At 39.8% G+C, this 20,450-nt stretch overlaps 1 protein-coding gene across 14 annotated transcripts in view; it reads left to right on the top strand.

The window, feature by feature from the left end:
* Positions 1-20,450, top strand: part of eya4 (EYA transcriptional coactivator and phosphatase 4) — a 457,308-nt gene that overhangs the window by 317,767 nt on the left and 119,091 nt on the right. For all 14 annotated transcript variants that reach the window (XM_063040405.1, XM_063040409.1, XM_063040403.1 and 11 more), the window contains 4 exons: positions 11,145-11,211; positions 11,566-11,708; positions 11,861-11,983; positions 20,059-20,141. In XM_063040405.1, coding sequence (XP_062896475.1) covers positions 11,145-11,211; positions 11,566-11,708; positions 11,861-11,983; positions 20,059-20,141 — 416 coding nt within the window. The remainder of the gene's footprint in view (positions 1-11,144; positions 11,212-11,565; positions 11,709-11,860; positions 11,984-20,058; positions 20,142-20,450) is intronic.

Below are 20,450 nucleotides of genomic sequence, written 5' to 3'. Positions count from 1 at the left end.
ACTGCAAGCAAACCATTATTTAAGATTGTTTATTTTGACATATGGTCCCAGATTTGTACAGCTACAGGTTCAACTCCAGTGTAAATCCTTCATTATAAATAGAATGTAACAGATTTTGAACCATCAAGTTTCTTGCAAGAAGTTTTACTTGAAACTTTAATGATGCCTTTTAGCATTTTGACCAGCTATGTAGAAAACTATAGAAGTAAATAAACAGTGCTGTTTTGTCATTTTCTAGGTGGTAGTTAATGGGGTTAGAATTACGATCAATTAACATGACTAATAGATTCAATGTAAAGAAAATAGGGTACTGTCATTTGCCTCCTATTGTACTCTTGAATGGTGCTTTTTTGTCTTTTTCCTTGTCTCCAGCAAATTCTTCTAGATGAAGGCACAGCACTAAGACCTGTGTGCAGATAAATTGTAGAGGATTTGTACATAGACTACCTTTGAAACTGTTAGGTGTGGGGAAGGGGCAAATTTCCCCAGGGAAATTTAGTATGGTGGATTCCAGTTAATTGGGACACATCGGGACCAGTACATTTTGGCCCAATTAAGTGCTGTCCCAATTAGCCAAAGTTTCATGGAAATAGTTAAAAAGGTATATAAAAAAAGACAAATTACTGTTTAGCTGAGTAACAAATTATGTATTTAAATAAAATGCAGAATAAAATAGAACACTACCAGTACCACTCCAGAACTATGAAACTGTGTTTTAGTTACTAATAGATATCAATGGAGGAATCCATCCAGTATATGCTGAAATCAGCACGGACACCTAGTACAGATAATGGACTCCCTTCATACAATGTTTTCGACGATTGTATCCTCCAAATCTTCATTTGCATTGCACCATTCAAAATGGTTGTCAATACCTTCAAATTCTTCGTAGTTCCTAACTTGTTGAAGTAGTGAATGGTTTCATTTTCACTCCCGGCTGTTTCTGGCATCTCTAAGGCTAATGCTTGAAACTGCAGTGATTAAAACAGTTGTGAATTCTCTTACTGCTTAATTTCTTGCCAACTATTAGTGACAAAAATCTCTGATTTTTTGGACACATGCAACTGACACTATTTTTAAAACTTTTCATTCTAACACAGTGTAGTGTCTTATGGCCACAAAAGTGCATTCAACTAATGCTAGTTCGAAATGCTAGTTCAACATCAGTCTCCTGTCCTAATTAAGCAGCTAGTGACCCAGATTAACTGAGGGTTGTCCCAAATAAGCAGCTGCCCCAATTAACCAGAATCCACTCTACCAGCAATTTCCAAACTGCTATGTTTCTGAGTGGGATGAGACTGAATCAGATTTATTATCATTGACTTAAATGATGTGGAATGGGTTGTATTGTGACAGCAGTACTGTGCAGGGGCATAAAAGGACTATAAGTTACAAAAAAAAAGTTCAAAAAAATGGAAGTAGGGTGGTGTTCATGAGTTCATAGACCATTCAGAAATCTGCTGGCAAAGGGAGAGAAGCAGTTTCTAAAACATTGAGTGTGTGTCTTCAGGTTCCTGTGCCTCCTTCCCAGTGGTAGTAATGAGAAGAGTAAATATCCTGATTGGCAAGGGGCCTTGCTAACGGAAGCATCAGCTCATGGCGGGGAGGGCTGGAGCTGACAGAGTTGTCAACCCTCTGCAGACCCTTTGCATCCTGCACATTTAAGCCTCCACTCCAGGCTGTGATGCAACCAGCCAGAATGCTTTCCACTATACATTTGTAAGAGCTTTTGGTTATATAATGCATCTCCTCAAACTCGTAACAAGTATAACCACATGCTTTCTTCATGTTTGCATCAATGTGTTGGGCCCAGGACAGATCCTCTGAGATGCTGACACCCTGGAACTTGAAGCTGCTCACCCTTTCCACCACTGACCTCTGAATGAGGACTGATGTGTGCTTTCCTGCCTTCCCCTTCCTGAAGTCCATTGTGATGTGAGATTTCTTGGGGACGTTTTTTCCCCCACTTTAGGGTTTGTTGCTGTAGGATAATGATCTTTTATACTGATAAAGGTTTGCTCAGATTCTGTACAATGGCTTACTTGTCACTGCATTTTGAGAAGTGCCGTTATGTCCAATGGTATCAGCTGATACTGATAAATCTCTGATAAAAACAGAGCATTAGGTTTGCCAGGAAAAAACAGAGTGGGACAATAGCATAGCAGACACTAAAGAATGGTCCTCACTTCTCCACATGATCTTCTCTGATTTTGGAATGGTCTGAATGATGATACCTCAGTATCTATATTCCCTCTAAGCTGTGCGCGTGTGCGCGCGCACACACGTTTTTCAACTAGTGCACAAAGGAAATTAATGTGCACACAAAAGATTAGTTACCTAAAATAATGTAGTCATTAGTAATTATACTTATTGAAAATAACCTTTTAGCTAAATGTTTCTGTTAACTACTTAGTCGGTTTTTCAAATACCACAATGCACATCACTAATTTACGTCACCACACCTTTCCTGTTCCAGTTTGTACAGCTGTATCACGGCGGCGCCATCTTTGGCAGACAGTGTTCATATCGTAAAGTTTACAAAGATCTGTTTCAAATCCTGTAGATAGCTTACTATGTTTTTATTGAAAAAGATCAGTCAAATGACCCTGTGCCTAAATACTGTCACAAGAAATTGATAAACATCACATACAAAGTAGCTTTACAGGTTTTAAGTGATGTCTTTGATGAACTGGCTGCACTTTGCAAGATTCTGCAAAATAGTGGCCTGACTCCGATTGATTCATTTCATTTTGCTCAAGGCAAAATTAACAAGACAAGAAAGCAGTATCTGGGAGACAATGTTTCGTGGAGTGACAAAGTTAAAGTTTTGCTAAGCCAACAATGTAAAGAAAATATCACAGTAGATACAAGTTCACAGTTGACTTTTATAAATAGTCTTTGTGTTCATTTAGAAGAAAGGTTTCCTGTAGATGAGGTACAAGAATGGTCAGCTTTCGATTTCTCCACAATGGCAGATTGTGACTTTACATTTGGCGATGAACAAGTTAATGCCTTATGTCTGAAATATCATGATTTTCTAGCTGAAAATACTGTAATAGTTAGACAGTTTAATGATCTCAAATTTTCCATGCAAGAAAAAATAAAATCCAAACTGATTTCAAACTTTGTACTTCAAAATGAACAGTTTTGTGACTTTGCATAATTGATGGACATTGGGGGAACCTTTCCTGCGTCTAGTGCAGACTGTGAGCGAGGTTTTAGCCTAATGAATCAAGTCAAAAACAAGCTGAGGAATAGGTGAATGTCATTTGGATATGTTAATGAGGATCAAAAGCTATCAATTGGATGTAAGTTCTATTAGTCTAGATAGAGTTTACAAAGAATGGGTAAATGCCAAAGACAGGAGAGAGAAACAATAACTGAGTGACTTAAATATGTATGTTATTTTGTCATTATTCTGTACAGTTTTATGTCAGATATTTTGTAAACCTACATAAACTGTGCCATGTGTGCATTCAGTGCCCACATACTTCTGTCACAGGAAAAAAATTTGCACAACATAAGATTTTTGTGCACACTGACTACTAAAAATTAAAGGGAACATTGCTCAGCATGCATTCAGAAGAGAGTTGACAGAGGTACACTGTGCGCATTACATGAGCTAAAATGATGTTTTTAGGAACCAGACCTTTCGGTGTTACAAAATATTTCTGAATGAGTTTATGTTTCTATGCATGTAATTAAACAATGCCAATCATTCCGTTCTCTGCTAATTCACCTTTCTGTCTTATCCTCCACACTCTAGAACTGTTGTGGGAATAGGATGGATAAAGAAAAATGTTTTAAATAACACACTGGTCTTATGGGGGACATGTCATGTAAGAAACTCCTTCCCGTTTTCCAACATAGTGATTTGGAACTTTCTTCAAATAATGTCTGCTAACAGATCCAGTTTCATTGTCCTGCTCAACCTCTTCCAATATCACATTGGTATTTTGATGCTTACCTAATAGGACCTGTGTTCTGATTATAAGCAAGATGTAGTTCTTGTTAAATTATGAATAAATGTCCCATTGAAGCTGGGATCGATTCATATGAAAATCTTTTCCATAATGAAAGATTTTAGAAATTATTTTCCTATAAAATGGCAAGCTGTGCACTCATATTGTCAAATTATTTGTACTGTCCAAGGAATCAAAACTAGGGACATACAGTAGTTTGAAAATTGGAAAATGAAGATGTAGAAATTCAGTAAGATCTTCAAAGCGTAATAGAAGAATAGGGTAAATTCCAATGGAGTTCAATGTTATTCAGCATCTTCCACTACTAACTCAAAACTCATCTCCTGTCAAGAGAGCAACTATCTTAACAATTACATAAACATCATTTATGGGATTCTAAGAAGCAAAAAAAGACTTGCATTAATATAGTGCTTTTCCTGACTACAGAACTTCCTAAGATTCATATCAGTCATTGGCATGAAACGCATTTGCTGTTATGTTGTAGAAAACACAACAGCCAACTTGTGGTCCTTCAAAAAGCTATCTATAATGATCAGATAAACTTATTGTAGTCATATTGTTAGGAAGTGAATATTGATGAGTCCATTGGGAAAAGATGAGTGGTCCCTTTAAGGATTGGCAAGACTATTTAATATACTGTATATGTATTTACATGTAAGTAATATTTAGGAATGTGTTTACAATAAATAGGTGTAATTCATTGCAAAGTAAATAGCTTGAGGTGGTATAGTCATAAATATTGGGATAGACTTTTCGCTTGGCATTGGTGTAACCAGAAATCTGGTCTCAAAAATACTTTCAAAATTGGAGTTGTTTTCTAAAATGAATTTCTTTGCACAAATTTCTGTTCAAACTTATTTGCACTTCGCTGGACTAAAATCTTCCACAATCCAGCACAATAACATCTAATTCTGCTGGTAATCTGGTACATTTTTATTCATTTAAATGACTATTTCTTTAGTTGCAATCCACCATGAACAACTCATTTTCAAATCACTGAAATGCCTTTTAAAAAATACACTGTAGGATTCCTTGGTTAGTTTCTGAGTATTTTTAACAACAATATTTAAATGATTTGAAAAGTCGTCCCTTATACATATAAAAATGCTGCTTAATTTAAGAAGCTTCTGAGAAAACCAGTAAATGGACACAGTTAGCAGAAAACCCCAAGTCAGAACTTCATTCAGTCTGAAGCTAGTATCAGACTAAATGAGGTTTTGACTTGGGGAAGAGATTGTCTCCATCATAATACTTTTTAAATCCAGCAGAGAAAATCATGGAAATTGGTTTTGAACGAGGCATAATTTTGTGTGGAAATTCTGTTATTTTTATCTCACACTTTGGTCATTTTTATTCCAATTTTAATTAAAAAATATCAACTCAATCCATCTGTAATTCTGCTCCTTCCACTTGCATTTATTTAGCGAGGCTGCAGAAAAAAAAACTTTAAAATGTTGAAGAATATAGAAATAAGTCCTTTAATACCAATAGTGGTTCTTTCCATTTGTCATTAACTTTTCATTTTATGGATTGATTAGGCAAACTTCCTTAGTACTACAAAGGAAATGAAACATTTGAAGTTTATATTTCCTTATTTCATGTGTGTGGAATGAAACATTTACAATTCCTGTCAAGAATTTTGAACTAGGAAATGCCAAGTGTTTCCTGTTCTGTCAGATGCTGAGCTGAAAATAAAGCCCACACTGGTTCAAGCATATCATAATATTTTTACTAATATTTGCACAAAGGAGAGGGGAGAAATTTCCACAATGGCCTTGTTCATTCCATTCCTGTGAGTTCTTGCCTTATCTGAATTTTAAAAAGAAAAAATAGGGAAAACTTTACAGCAAGACTCATAAGCATCTACTTTAGCAGTCATTTATTATTACCATATTGCATAATAAATGCCACATTACTGGATTGGTCCACTATCATATAATTGAAAAGGGTCTTTTGCTACAGTTATACAGCCCTCAAATTATTTAAGGTAGAACTCTAAAATTGAACAGATTTTAAGTTATCACAAGTTTGTAACAAGTTTGTAATACAAGTTTGTATTAAAAATATAACCAAATCAGATGTTACAATATTCACCAGAATACATCAGTACATTTTTTTGTTTGGATAGAAAATGTGATTTGATTTTTTGAAATTCTGATACAGTGCTAGAAATTATAGAAACATAGAAAACCTACAGCAAAGTTGTGCCGAATATGTCCCTACATTAGAAATTACTAGGCTTACTCATAGCCCTCTAGTTTCCTAAGCTCCATGTACCTATCCAAAAGGCTCTTAAAAGACCCAATCGTATCCACCTCCACCACTATTGCTGGCAGCCCATTCCACGCACTCACCACTCTCTGAGTAAAAAACTTACCCCCCGACATCTCCTCTGTACCTACTCCCCAGCACCTTAAACCTGTGTCCTCTTGTGGCAACCATTTCAGCCCTGGGAAAAAGCCTCTGACTATCCACACAATCAATGCCTCTCATCATCTTTTAAACCTCTATCAGGTCATCTCTCATCCTCTGTCGCTCCAAGGAGAAAAGGCCGAGTTGACTTAACCTGTTTTCATAAGGCATGCTCCCCAATCCAGGCAACATCCTTGTAAGTCTCCTCTGCACCTGTCCTATGGCTCCAACTTCCTTCCTGTAGTGAGGCAACCAGAACTGAGCACAGTACTCCAAGTGGTGTCTGACCAGGGTCCTATATAACTGCAACATTACCTCTCGACTCCTAAACTCAATTCCACGATTGATGAAGGCCAATACACCGTATGCCTTCTTAACCACAGAGTCAACCTGTGCAGCTGCTTTGAGCGTCCTATGGACTTGGACCCCAAGAACCCTCTGATCCTCCACGCTGCCAAGAGTCTTACCATTAATACTATATTCTGCCATCCTATTTGACCTACCAAAATGAACCACCTCACCCTTATCTGGGTTGAACTCCATCTGCCACTTCTCAGCCCACGTCTTAGGTATATATATGACTAGAGTCCCTAAGACTTTTGCACAGTACTGTATTTGTCAAGAGTGAATTTGTAAATCTGGCAAGAGAAAAGGATGTTGGGAATAGTGAGGGTGGTGCGCCATGGGAGGGGTGTGGGACAGGTGGCAGAGAAGGAGTGCCGGGTGGGGGAGTGCGGGGTGACACACACCCAGCCCTGAGACACCAGGCAAGCTAATTTGATTCCAAAAGTTCCTGCTCCCTCCCTTCTCCTTCTCCCTTCCACTTTTCCCAACCATGATTCCTCTCTCCCTGCCCCTTCCCACTCTCAGTTCACAATGGAGACCCATATTAGAATCAAGTTTATCATCACTTACATATGTCTGCAAATTTGTGTTTTTTTGCAGCAGCAGTACAATGCAATTCATAAAACTACTACAGTATGGTGCAAAAGTCTTAGGCATCCTTGCTATATATATGCGTAAGACTTTTGCACAGTACTATGAATTATCAAAGGGGCTCAACCATATGCACAATCTGGGCTCTGTAATACCATTTGGATTCTACGCAGTAAAAGGCAGTTTTCTTCATACTGTCCTGGGTACGGTGAGGAACAGCGTAACGTATGCAGATCTTGTAAGTATGTCATCAGCCTCCCAGTCCTAGGCTTTTAACCCTTCTCAAGCATCTGCACTTACCCTGCACCACCAGTGTTCCTACAGGTTTCCATGAGGTAGCCTCTTCATTTCATATCCCTCTTCAGTCTTCCAGATGTAATCCACTATTGACACCCTTCAGGTTAATTGGTAATTGTTTTATCATGGTCACACATACTGAGATACTGTGAAAGTCTTTGTTTTACATGCCATCTAAACAGATCATTTCAAAGCATAAGTACAGTACTTTGAGGTTGTACAAGCAAAAAGCAGTAACAGAATGTAGAATATAGCATTACAGTTCCAGAGAAAGGGCAATGCAGGTAGACAGTAAAATACAAGGGCCATGATGGGATAGTTATGAGGTCAAGTTTTCATCTTTACTGTTCAAGAGATCCATTCAATAGCCTTATAGCAGTGGAATAGAAGCTCTCTATGAGCCTGATGGTGCATCCTTTCATTTTGGTTGGAGGGGTCTTTAACTGTGCCAGCTGCTTTTCTGAGGCAGCAAGAAACGTAGACAGAGTCCATGTTTATTGTGATGGACTGAATTGTATCCACGAGTATTTGCCAGTTGAAAGGAAGACTAAGGAAAGAAAGATTAGCTTTATTTGTCACAAACAAGAGAAAAACCGCAGATGCTGTAAATCCAAGCAACACACACAAAATGCTGGAGGAACTCAGCAGGCCAGGCAGCGCCTATGGAAAAGAATAAACAGTGGATGTCATCCTGAAGGGTCTTGGCCCAAAACGTTGACAGTTTACTTTTTTCCATAGATGCTGCCTGGCTTGATGAGTTCCTCCAGCATTTTGTTTGTGTTGCTTAGCTTTATTTGTCACATGTACATCGAAACATATAATGAAATGCATCGCATCCACTGGGGATGTGCTGGGGCCAGTCTGCAGCCTGCAAGTGTCTCCACACTTCCAGTGTCAGTATAGCATGCCGACAAGTTACTGATGTTATCCCATATGTCTATAGAATATGGGAGGAAACTGGAGCACCCAAAGGAAATCCAAATGGTCACAGGAGAACATACAACTCCTTACAAACAGTGGAGGAAATTGAACCCCAATCTTACAGCTAGTGCTGTAAGGCATTGCATTAAACATTACACTACTATACTACTGTTAAGTTCTTGCGATCTTGGACAGAGCAGTTACCATACCAAGCCATGTTAAGCTGCAGGACTCAGCTGAATGAATTGACTGAAATTCTGGCAAGAAAATCTCTCTCCCTTCATTCTGTTTGGTAGGGAGGGGGATTTGGGGACGGAGACAGTCTAATCAACCAATCATGTGGCAGCAACTTAATGCATAAAAGCATGCAGACATGGCCAAGAGGTTTATCAACTGTTCGGACCAAACATCAGAATGGAGAAGAGCTGTGATCTAAGTGACTTTGACCATGAAATGATTGTTGGGTGCAAGACAGATGGTTTGAGTATCTCAGAAACTGCTGATCTCCTGGATTTTCAAGCACAACAGTCTCTAAGAGTTTACAGAGAATGGTATGAAAAACAAACAAAAACATCCCATTAGCGACTGTTAATGAGCAAGGTCACAGGAAAATGGCCAGACTGGTTCAATCTGACAGGAAGGTGACAGTAACTCAAATAACCATGTGTTACAACAGTTGTGTACAGAAGAGCATCTCTGAATTCGCAACACATCAAACCTTAAAATAGTTGGGCTACACCAAGTTCCATTTCTGTATCTATTTAAGTGTCCACTGACTGTATATTCCACTGAAATCAGGAGACTTGACCAGGCAATTTCAGAATTGACAGCAGGCCCTCAAACACTTTATAAAGTCCCTAGCATTCATAGATTGGGTTCCAAGCTGTCATCAACGAGACGATTAATGTTCTCCAGTGCGTGGGCTGCTCTCTTCATGGAGGGCAAGCCCATGAGTGTCATCTACCTCACCTTGGGATCTTTCTGATTAGCTGGAGCAGATCTCTGTCATGTTTCGCAATTGACTGTTCGCTGTTACATCAGATACCTCACTTGGGTCCTGTGCTTCCAGAGAAATGATTGCGTTGATGTTCAGTGACATACAGTTGTCATCCTACTTACTGGGATCCACCCACTGCTTGTAAGCAGCCATTGACAGTGCTTGTGGACTAATAAAATTCCACTAAAAACTTGGAACATTTTCCTCAATGGGGAAAATATTACACTCCCCATTGTGTATCTGCTTGTGAATCATCAGAAAAAATTCTTGATGATCAATGCCGGGTTTTTTGAGAAGCATGCATGATGTCTTCATCTACCAGATGTTTTCCATGACCGACGCTGCACAGAGAGGTAGCCACTAGTACACAAGAGGTCCACATCCCTGGCTGCTCGGATCAATTTTGGAATCTGTTTAGTTAGGCAACTGATTGCTAATGAAATTAATTCAGCACAACATGTGGGCCAGTGGGCCAGTTCCTGTGCTGTGCTGTTCTACATTAAAAGCTCCACGTAACTCTACAACAATCTGAACCACTGGGGAAACACCTTTAGTTTTCCAAAATTACTAGTGACTGCATCAGTAGGAAGTAGAGACCTGGAGCCGAAGGAACATGAGGTGCAGGTTGAAGAGCAGCAGAAGCATGAGGAGAACAGAACACTGCATGGTCTATTACCTGCTCCCTTACAGAGAGATTTACGTAACATATCCATGCTATAATCTTCAAGCAAGGGAGACCAGATGAGACATTATAATCCCTCATACCCTCTTTATCAAGACCATCTACACTAATCACAACTCATCAAAGAAAGAATTCTCAGTTTGATTAGTGCACTGGCCTGCAACAATGTTTTCAGCAGTCTGCAGCTCACATTAAGAGAGATCTGTAAATATATTTCTCTGCTACTGTATTGTAAAAGGACTTTCTCATCTGGGGGTGACAACTGGAGCCAGCCGCTTCCTGCTCTGTGGTGGTTAGGTTGATCTCCTGGTCTCCTGGGTGCACAAGATCATTTTCGTGAATCTAGAAGCAGTTCCTGAACCCTGTGGCCTTTGTCTTCTCTGTGGTGGCTATGATGCATGTTCTTGATATTTGCTGCTAAAAGGAAGCATCTATGAAGCTGATATCCTCACCGTAATGGTGCAGAACCAACTGTCAGAAGCTGCACTCAATTGTATACATTCCCAATAGAAACTGTACTTTTACTTTTAGAGTTTCCTCTGGGTGTAAACAGCCCAAACATATTTCTCAAAGGCTTTTTTGCCAATTTCATCTTTTTTTCACAGGAAATTGGATTGGTCATAATCACTATACAGCGGAGATTTAGCCCATGAAAAGGGTCGAAATTCCATTTCTGGTTATAAGCATTTTATATTCCAACCAGCATTTTTGTAGCAATCATAATCAAAGTTTGTTGAAATTCCTTTAATCATGTTAGATTTTATTTTCCATGTACCGTACATTTATTTCTGCTAATTGCAATTTAAATTTAGCTTGTATCTCACACCTGCTTAACTTGAGTTTGTACCACAAAGTCCAAAATTCATTTGTTCTGCTTGTCATTTAATGTTTCACTTGTTTTTCCTTTTTCCTGTAGTAATAACAAGTAGTGGATATAGTCCAAGAGGAATACATCATTATTCACCACAGCTTTATCCTTCCAAGTGAGTAGAAGAAAGTTTTCACAAGTCAATGTGAACAATTTCCAGAAATGTATTCACATATTTATTTTAAAAGGAAACAAAATTTTAATGTTAATATTACTGAACTCTTATTTGATTTAATTCTTTGTATTATTTCTAGTCGTGTTATCAGAAAAGATGAAAGTGGATAATTTTGCATCAGAAACAATAAGTTCAGCATTAATCCTTTTTATAACAAACTGACTCATGAAGTAATGAAGTCTTACCTGAAGCTCAAACAAATCTTGATGTCACTATTTGTCTGTGTGTTGTAGGTGCAAAAATGTCTCATTCTCATAGAAGTAGGCACCTAACCTGTCTGTTTCTTCTTCATAGGCCATACCCACATATTCTTTCCACACCTACAGCACAGTCAATGACAGCTTATGCTGGACAAACTCAGTATTCGGGAATGCAGCAGCCAGCAGTTTATGCCGCCTATTCTCAAACAGGCCAGCACTATGGATTGCCCGCCTATGGTAAGTCATTTCTGAAGGTTTGAAGTTGGTTATTGAACACTATTTTGCCATCTGTTTAATCGATTGTCACTTGCAAAACCAAGGAGTTAAAATTTCATTTCAAGAAACAAGATTAGAAAATATTTCAACCAGTTTGGCTATGCTGTTGTCAGGAATCAAGACAGAAGGGGGATTACCACAAGCACAATCTGCATTACAGACTGGATGCCTTAGTTACAGCCCAGGATTTACTACACCCCAACCAGGCCAAACACCTTATTCCTATCAGATGCAAGGTTAGTGTGTTACTATTTTTAAACCTCTTTGTCTGTTTATCTACTTTTTTTTGACATTTCTGGTCCTTCCTGTTCTTATTCTGAATAATAAATTAATTAGCAAATTGCACCGTGGTATTAAATTAACTCACTCTTAAAATTATTCTGCAAATTTGATCGTATATCTTCACTGCATCTGTAAAGTGAACATAAGAATTCGATATCTTTAATGCATTAGCCGAGGTCCTCAAATAACTAACTATATTGCTAATTTAACGAGCTTTGCCCCTGGAAGTGAGCTGGCAGCAGGAGTGAGGAAAAGTACCACTGTCCTGGCCTCTATCCCATTCATGTCTGCCAGTTTTTCTGATTTCTATCCGGAATTAGTTTAATGTACATGACTCAGCTAGTTGTTTGTTCCTACTACAAGACTTGTACTCTGTGTATATATTGCAAGAATATTTAGGCTAGAATATTTCAGAGAATTTTAAGGGAGAAAATGTCTCCTTGTGTATTAGTAGGTACAGTGTAGAGAAATGCTGCATATATCATTGTAGATTCTTTTATGTACTTAAATATCAGTCTATCTTCCAGTACCAATGAGAGAGAGAGGTAGGGAAATTGGGTGTGATGGGATGAAGCAGCTGGACCTGTAAATACAGAGCCTTTACTTGACAGTAATGGATATGTTGCTGTAAATCACTGAAAACTGAAGGATGAGCCTTGGAAAAATGGATTCATTTAGAAAGGCACGGGGTGGCCAAAGATAATCAGCATCGCTTGTTAGTAGGAGATCCTGACTGATTAGGTTGATTTGTTTTGAAGTAGAAATAGTATACTGTATATTTGAAGAGGGAATTGAGTTTGATGTACTGTAGATTGCAGAAAATTGATGTAGAATTAATTAAATTGGAAATAATTCAGAAATTGGGGTAGCTCAGGTGCATGAAGGCTGTGCTGAGTTGTTCTCTGATCTTAGCAATTTACCTGCAAACATTTCATCACCATACAGGGAGGCATCATCAGACCACTGTTAACTGTATGTCTCCTCATATACTTTATACTTTATTGTCGCCAAACAATTGATACTAGAACATACAATCATCACAATGATATTTGATTCTGCGCTTCCTGCTCCCTGGATTACAAATATTAAATATTAAAAATTAGTAAATATTAAAATTTTAGATTATAAATCATAAATAGAAAATAGAAAAATGGAAAGTAAGGTAGTGAAAAAAAAACGAGAGGCAGGTCCGGATATTTGGAGGGTACGGCCCAGATCCGGGTCAGGATCTGTTCAGCAGTCTTATCACAGTTGGAAAGAAGCTGTTCCCAAATCTGGCCGTACGATTCTTCAAGCTCCTGAACCTTCCCCCGGAGGGAAGAGGGACGAAAAGTGTGTTGGCTGGGTGGGCCATGTCCTTGATTATCCTGGCAGCACTGCTCCGACAGCGTGCAGTGTAAAGTGAGTCCAAGGACGGAAGATTGGTTTGTGTGATGTGCTGCACCGTGTTCACAATCTTCTGCAGCTTCTTTCGGTCTTGGACAGGACAACTTCCATACCAGGTTGTGATGCACCCTAGAAGAATGCTTTCTACGGTGCATCTATAAAAATTAGTGAGGGTTTTAGGGGTCAGGCCAAATTTCTTTAGTTTTCTCAGGAAGTAAAGGCGCTGGTGGGCCTTCTTGGCAGTGAACTCTGCTTGGTTGGACCAAGTCAGGTCATTTGTGATATTGACGCCGAGGAACTTAAAGCTTTTGACCTGTTCCACTTGCGCATCACCGACGTAAATTGGGTCGTGCGGTCCACTACTCCTTCTGAAGTCAATGACCAATTCCTTCATCTTGCTGACATTGAGAGATAGGTTATTGTCTTCGCACCATGCCACCAGGTTCTTAATTTCCTCTCTGTACTCAAACTCATCATTACCCGAGATACGGCCTACAATTGTTGTGTCATCAGCAAACTTGTATATTGAGTTTGATGGAAACTTGGCTACACAATCATGGGTGTACAGTGAGTACAGCAGGGGGCTGAGTACACAGCCTTGTGGGGCACCGGTGCTCAGAGTGATTGTAGAGGAGAGCTTGTCCCCTACTTTTACAGCCTGGGTCCTGTCTGTGAGGAAGTTGGAGATCCAGCTGCAGATCTGAGTGTTAAGGCCCAGGTTCCGGAGCTTAGGAATCAGTTTAGGAATCATATGGTGATGAATCAGTTGGGTGTGACGTGGAAGTCTTGTCCAAAGGGTTAGAGACCATGAAATCCAAGGCAAGTTGGCAAATTAGATCCAAACAACAGGAATTCTGCAGATGCTGGAAATTCAAGCAACACACATAAAAGTTGACTTCGTTAGTCCTGACGAAGGGTCTCGGCCTGAAACGTCGACTGTACCTCTTCCTAGAGATGCTGCCTGGCCAGCTGCGTTCACCAGCAACTTTTAAATTGGATCCAAAGTTGGTTTAGTAAAAGGGTGATGGTTGTTTAGTAACTTGATGTACCATACACATTCCATTCTTGCAGTTGTCCTAGAGGTGCATAAAATTAGAGAGACTAGATCATGAAAAATACCCCATACCAGAAACTCCTAATGCCAGAGAGCATTGTTTTAAGATAAGGTTTTAAGAAAATAGGGGTCCTGAAGAATTTTTTTTTCCAGCCAGAGTGGTTGGAATCTGGCTGAGAAGGTGGTGGAAGCACATACTCACAACATATAAGAAGTATTTAGATGAGCATTTGAATCATTCAAGGCAATAGTCCAGGTCGTGATGAATGGGATTAGTGTAGTTGGTTGTCAGTATGGACATCGTTGGTTGAAAGGCCTGCTTCTGTACCATATGACTATGATAAATGACAACATTTTTCTCAAGTGACCTGGTGAATCTCTGGAACCAGTATCCTCTTGCAGCTGCTCTCCAGGAGGTTAGCACTGTCATTAGCCACATCATGGCTCATCAACAAAATCTGACACCAAAGCCAGGATTCATGTAGCAGACCCGCCAAGATCTCAGCAAATAAATCAGGCAAAGATCAGGGGCTTAAGTTTACAGAGTAAGCTCCAGAAATACTCAGGGTCGAGTACATTTAGAAGTTCTGGCACTTGAAATTCTATTTCAGCTGATTAATCAGCTTGAAGCTGTTTTTGCAAGCACGTGCAAAACTTCACAGAATCACTGGACTACACAGTGCAGAAGGTGGCCATTGAATTTCAGAATCAGAATGAGATTTAATATCACCGGCATATGTCATGAAATTTGTTAACTTTATGGCAGCTGTACAATAAAATACGATAAATAAATATAGCAAAAAAACTGAGCTACAGTAAGTATGTATATGGTTGATGATAATGACGTTGACTGAGGCCTGAGAGGCTTACAAGGCGTAGAACGAGAGACTGTGTGGTGCACTACTCCTCACACAGACATTTCGCAGTACAGTATGTTTCTTTATTTTACGAGGTCGAGTTGCGAGCTCATCACTCATCCCGGCCGGCACGGATGGAAAGCATATTTGGGGATGGCCCAACTGGATTCGAACCTGGAAACCTCCAATCCAGAGTCCAGCGCTGATGTCACTGTGCCACCAGCTGACAGTGACATCAGCAATGGTTATATAATGGTTAATATAAGTAGTGCAAAATAACAGAAGTAAAAAAGTAGTGAGGTAGTGTTCAATGTCTGTTTAGAAATTGGATAGCAGAGGGGAAGAAGTTGATCCTGAATCACTGAGTGTGTGCCTTCAGTCTTCTCTATCTCCTTTCCGACAGTAACAGTGTGAAGAAGGCGTGTCCTGGGTGGTGACGATCCTTAATGATGGATGTCGCCTTCCTAAGGCACCATTCCTTGAAGATCTCTTGGATACTGCATAGGCTGGTACCCATGATGGAGCTGACTAATTTTACAAGTTTCTACCGCTTATTTCAATCCTGTGCAGTAGCCTTCTCCACCCATACCAAATGGTGATGCAGGCAGTCAAAATGCTCTCCACAGTAAATTTGTTGAAGGTTTTGAGTGTTTTAGTTAACAAACAAAATCTGCTCAAACTAATGAAATTTAGCCAGTAATCTTGCCTTTTTTATAGCTGCATCAATATGTTGGATCCAGGTTAGGTCCTCAGCGATATTGACACCCAAGAACTTGAAATTGCTCGCTCTCCCCACTTCTGATCCCTCTACGAGGATTGGTTTGTGTTCCCTCATCTTACCCTTCCTGAAGTCCACAATCAGCTCTTTGGTCTTGCTGACATTGAGTGCGAGTTTGTTGCTGTGACACCACTCAACTGACCAGTATATCTCGCTCCTGTATGCCCTTTCATCACCATCTGAACTTCTGCCAACAATGGTTGCATCATCAGCAAATTTATATATGCCGTTTGAACTATGCCTAGCTGCACAGTCATCTGGAAAGTGCATACTGCCTCTGTGTCCCCATTCTCTGCCCTCCCCCCATAGCCCTGCAAATTCCTTCTTTTCAGATGCTTTTCCACCTCCCTTGTGAAAGCTGCCATTACCACCCATGACAGTGGATTTCAGACTCCCTCACAGTAATTATCTCAGCACCCTTATCAAAGCCTTTATATCCCACTTATAGTTCAGCCAGCCGGGGGTATAGTGGCAACAGCACCGGACTTCGGGGCAAATAGTCCCTTATTTGAATTCTATCCGTGCTGGGTTGAGCATCGAGCTAGCAATTCAGCCTCATAAAAAAAACAGTCAGATGCGATGGAAATGGCAAAAATGCTGCCGGATGCACCACAAGGCATGTAAAGGAACAACAACAATATTTCAGTAGCCCTCACTAAAATGATTCTCCACTTGCAGCTGAACTGATGTTTTATAAATGTTTATCATGACTTACCTCCTCTTGTATGTTGTCCCTTTGCTTATAAAGTCAGAAATTCTATATGCTTTATTAACCAATTTCTCAAGCTGACACGTTCAATAGGCTGTGCATATGGATACTTTGATCTAGTACTGCCTTAGATTGTGCCCTCTGGTTTATATTACCTCTTCTCATTCTTGCTACAAAAAAAAATGTAATACTTAATATTTCTCAACATCAAAGATCCCTGTTTCCTATCGTGGCACATGGAGAAAAGAAAAATGGAGGGCTATGCGGGAGGGAAACGTTAGTATGATCTTGGAGTAGGGTAAAAGGTGGGCACAACATTGTGGACTGAAGGACCTGTACTGTGTTGTACTGTTTTGTGTTCAATGCTCTATGTTCGGTCAACCCATTTCACAAATCTGTCTGTATTTCATCAAAGCCAAACCAGGAAAGATCTTGTACGTTGAATGGTAGCACTCAGGGGAACAGAGGGTAGTTCACTGCGAGTGGATTCACAGCGGACAGGCTGGTGTGAAGAAAGCAGGGCATGTTCTCCTTCACAGGTTAGACCACTGAATACAAGAGTCTGGATATCATGTTGCAGTTTTGTACAAGACATTGGCAAGGCTGCACTTAGAGTATCATATACACTGTTGGTTACCCTGCTATACAGAAGAGTGCAAAGAAGACTTATGAGAATATTGCCCGGACCCGAGGGCCTAATTTACATAGAGAGGTTGGGCAGACTGTGATTTTATTCCTTGGAGTCTGAGAGGTGATCTTACGGAGGTGCGTAAAATCATGAGGGGCATAGACAGTGTGAATGCATATAGTCTTTATTTTCCCAGAGAAAGGGAACCAAAAACTAGAAGGCCCAAGTTTATGGTGGTACAAATGGAACAAGCTGCCAGTGAAAGTAAATGAGGTGGATGTAATAACAACATTTAAAATATACTTGTATAAGCACATGGGTGGGAAGAGTTTAGAGGTATATGGGCAAAATGAGACTAACATATGTGGGCATGGATGAGCTGTGCCAAAGGTCCTGTTTCTCTGCTATGTTGCGCTATGGCTCTATCCATTTCACAGTCCACTTTGTGTATCATCTGTAAATATGATGCACACCCTACCACAAACATTCCCTTTGTTCTCTCTGCCCTTCCCTTTCCCACAACACAAAACATGCTTGGTTTCTAACTTTTTCGTGATATGATGAAAGGTCATTGAGCTGAAACATTAATTGCTTTTCCATCCGCAGATACTGCCTGACCTGCTGAGTATTTCCAGCATTATTTTCAAATCTTCTTTCATTGCTCCTTTATTTTCCTATTAAATAGCCAATTTTGTATCCATATTGGAAGTCCCAAAAAGAGTCCACCAAACACATCTTTTCCTTATAATTTTCTACTTCATCATAAAACTCTATTACATTAGTTAGACATAGTTTTCCTTTATCAAACATATGCTGACTTTCTCAAATCAAGCTACAGTTTTCCAAGTGACTGATAACTCTGACCATCGTTAAAATGTTTCTGGAACTTACTCCACTCAAGTGTTAAACAGACCCGACTATTTAACCTCGGTAGTATTTAGCTTATTTGCTTTCTTGAAGAAGTACTTAATATTTGCAATTTTCCAAGCCTGTAGCACCATCCCTGAACTTATTGGAGTTTGAAACTCGTAAAATGTATAAACAGAAAATACTCAGTAGGTAGGGCAACATCTGTAGAGAGAGAAAAACGGTATAAACATTTTGAGTCAAAGAACTTTCATCGGAACTGTTGAAAGAAACTCTTAACAAGGACAAACTTACCCTGCAGATTCCTTGGAGCAATTCATTCTCCACTCTCGCAGACTTGTATCTAATTATTAAGATGTAGGCTCGTGATAATCCACCTTCTGGGACCACTACAGTCCTTTGACTGGTTGTGTTACCACTGTGATGTTGGGTAGGGAGTACCAGGATTTAAATCCAGTGATAATACTTCTCTAAGTCAAAGTGATCCACTTGCAACCCTTGCTAAAGGTCACTTATACAAAACAAACTAAAGTGACAGAGTGGGAGCCACAATGAGAAACCCTAGTGAGTTGGGCTATTCTCAGCTCCATCTTCACAACACGTCTTACTAGAATTGAAAATAATATAACGGCAGAAATATATAAGCTTCAATTGATAGCATGAATAACGTTTTTATATTCGAACCAGCACTGGTGATCCTACTTCCAGTGACTTCTCAATGTTAAATTTCCTGGGATAATCCTGTCTTTGTTTCACACAAAGCGGGGTTCGAGGTAGAAGCCCCCATAGCAGAAAATCAATGGGAAGTCATGTCCTTCCCACAAAATGCTATTACTTTCAGTAAGACGATGATTGTATTCCAGTCCAGTGAATTCATAAGTGGTTGTCTTTTGCCTGCATCTGTCATTGGAAATGTAATGACTATTGGTTTAGAAATTTAGTGGTGTTGGGACAGAGAGTTAGAGGGGTACTGCCAGGTGCAACACTTGAGGCCGAAAGTAATAGTATGATGGATAGATCTTCCACACTTAGCTCCATGCATTGGGTCATACAGATTGTATGAAGAGAAGCCATGCTGAGATAGTTGCTAGGACTCAGTCAGGGCTTCACTGGTGAGCAAGATTGGGAGTTGTAGCTAGGAGTTAATTGCAGTAGGGAGTAGAGGGATTGAGAGAGGAAATGAATGTATAGTACAGAAGACAGCATTTATGTCATTTTGAATGGGCTAAAACCTGTCCAGGGAACAGAACTAGCCAAGAGAAATCCTAATTGAATACCATCCATTCACCATCATACATACTAACTACTTCTGCCACAGGTGCACTGTGGCTGCACTGTGCGCCATCTATCCATAAAATACACCGCAGTTACTGGTCCAGGCTACTCTGGCTGCACTTCTCAAATCCATACTTTCTACCATCCAAAAGGTCGAGAGCAGCAAGTGGCTGGGTTATACATCATTCTTAATTAGAATCCTACTGCTGGTTGTCCATGATTACTGGGTTTAAATCCTGGAACTCTCAACCCAACATCACTGAGAGATGGCTGACCATTGATGGGGATGGATAATAATTACTGGCCTGCTGCAGCACCTACCTGCTGAAAAAAATGAATGAAAATATGAATCAGCATTGGTGTTACATTTATTGGAGTTACTGGAAATATTGGGAGTACTCCCAACACTATTTTGCTACACTTCTAACATCTGCATCTGTTATTAATATTCTTATCCTTATTTTTTTTATCACAGGTTCTAGTTTTGCACCATCCCCAGGTATATATGCAAGCAGCAACTCCGTTTCCAATTCAACAAGCTTCAACAGTTCCCATCAGGTATTCTCTTCTGTTAGCTATCTTTTCCTGAATGCAGAGGCAGATTCACTGACCATGTCCCAGAAATGTCACTGGCTTCCATACTTCAGGTCACTGTCACTGTGTACCTAACCTGTGTTTTGCCAGGCTAAATCTTTTTCAGCCTGATCTTGTCTCACCAAACTTCACAGTCATATGGTGTTAGAAGGGGACCATAGATAACAATTGTGTGGGACACTTGGCTATCTTGTGCCTTCAGAATGAGGATGTTAAGCCAACTTTAGAGTTCTCATTTCTGCCAGTGTCTGAGCCTGGATATTTTCCAACTGT

This window comes from Mobula hypostoma, chromosome 2 (genome assembly GCF_963921235.1).
Source record: "Mobula hypostoma chromosome 2, sMobHyp1.1, whole genome shotgun sequence".
NCBI classification, from domain to species: Eukaryota; Metazoa; Chordata; class Chondrichthyes; order Myliobatiformes; family Myliobatidae; genus Mobula; species Mobula hypostoma.
The sequence above is the reverse complement of the archived record's forward strand: the minus strand, read 5'-3'. Positions and strand labels throughout refer to the sequence as shown.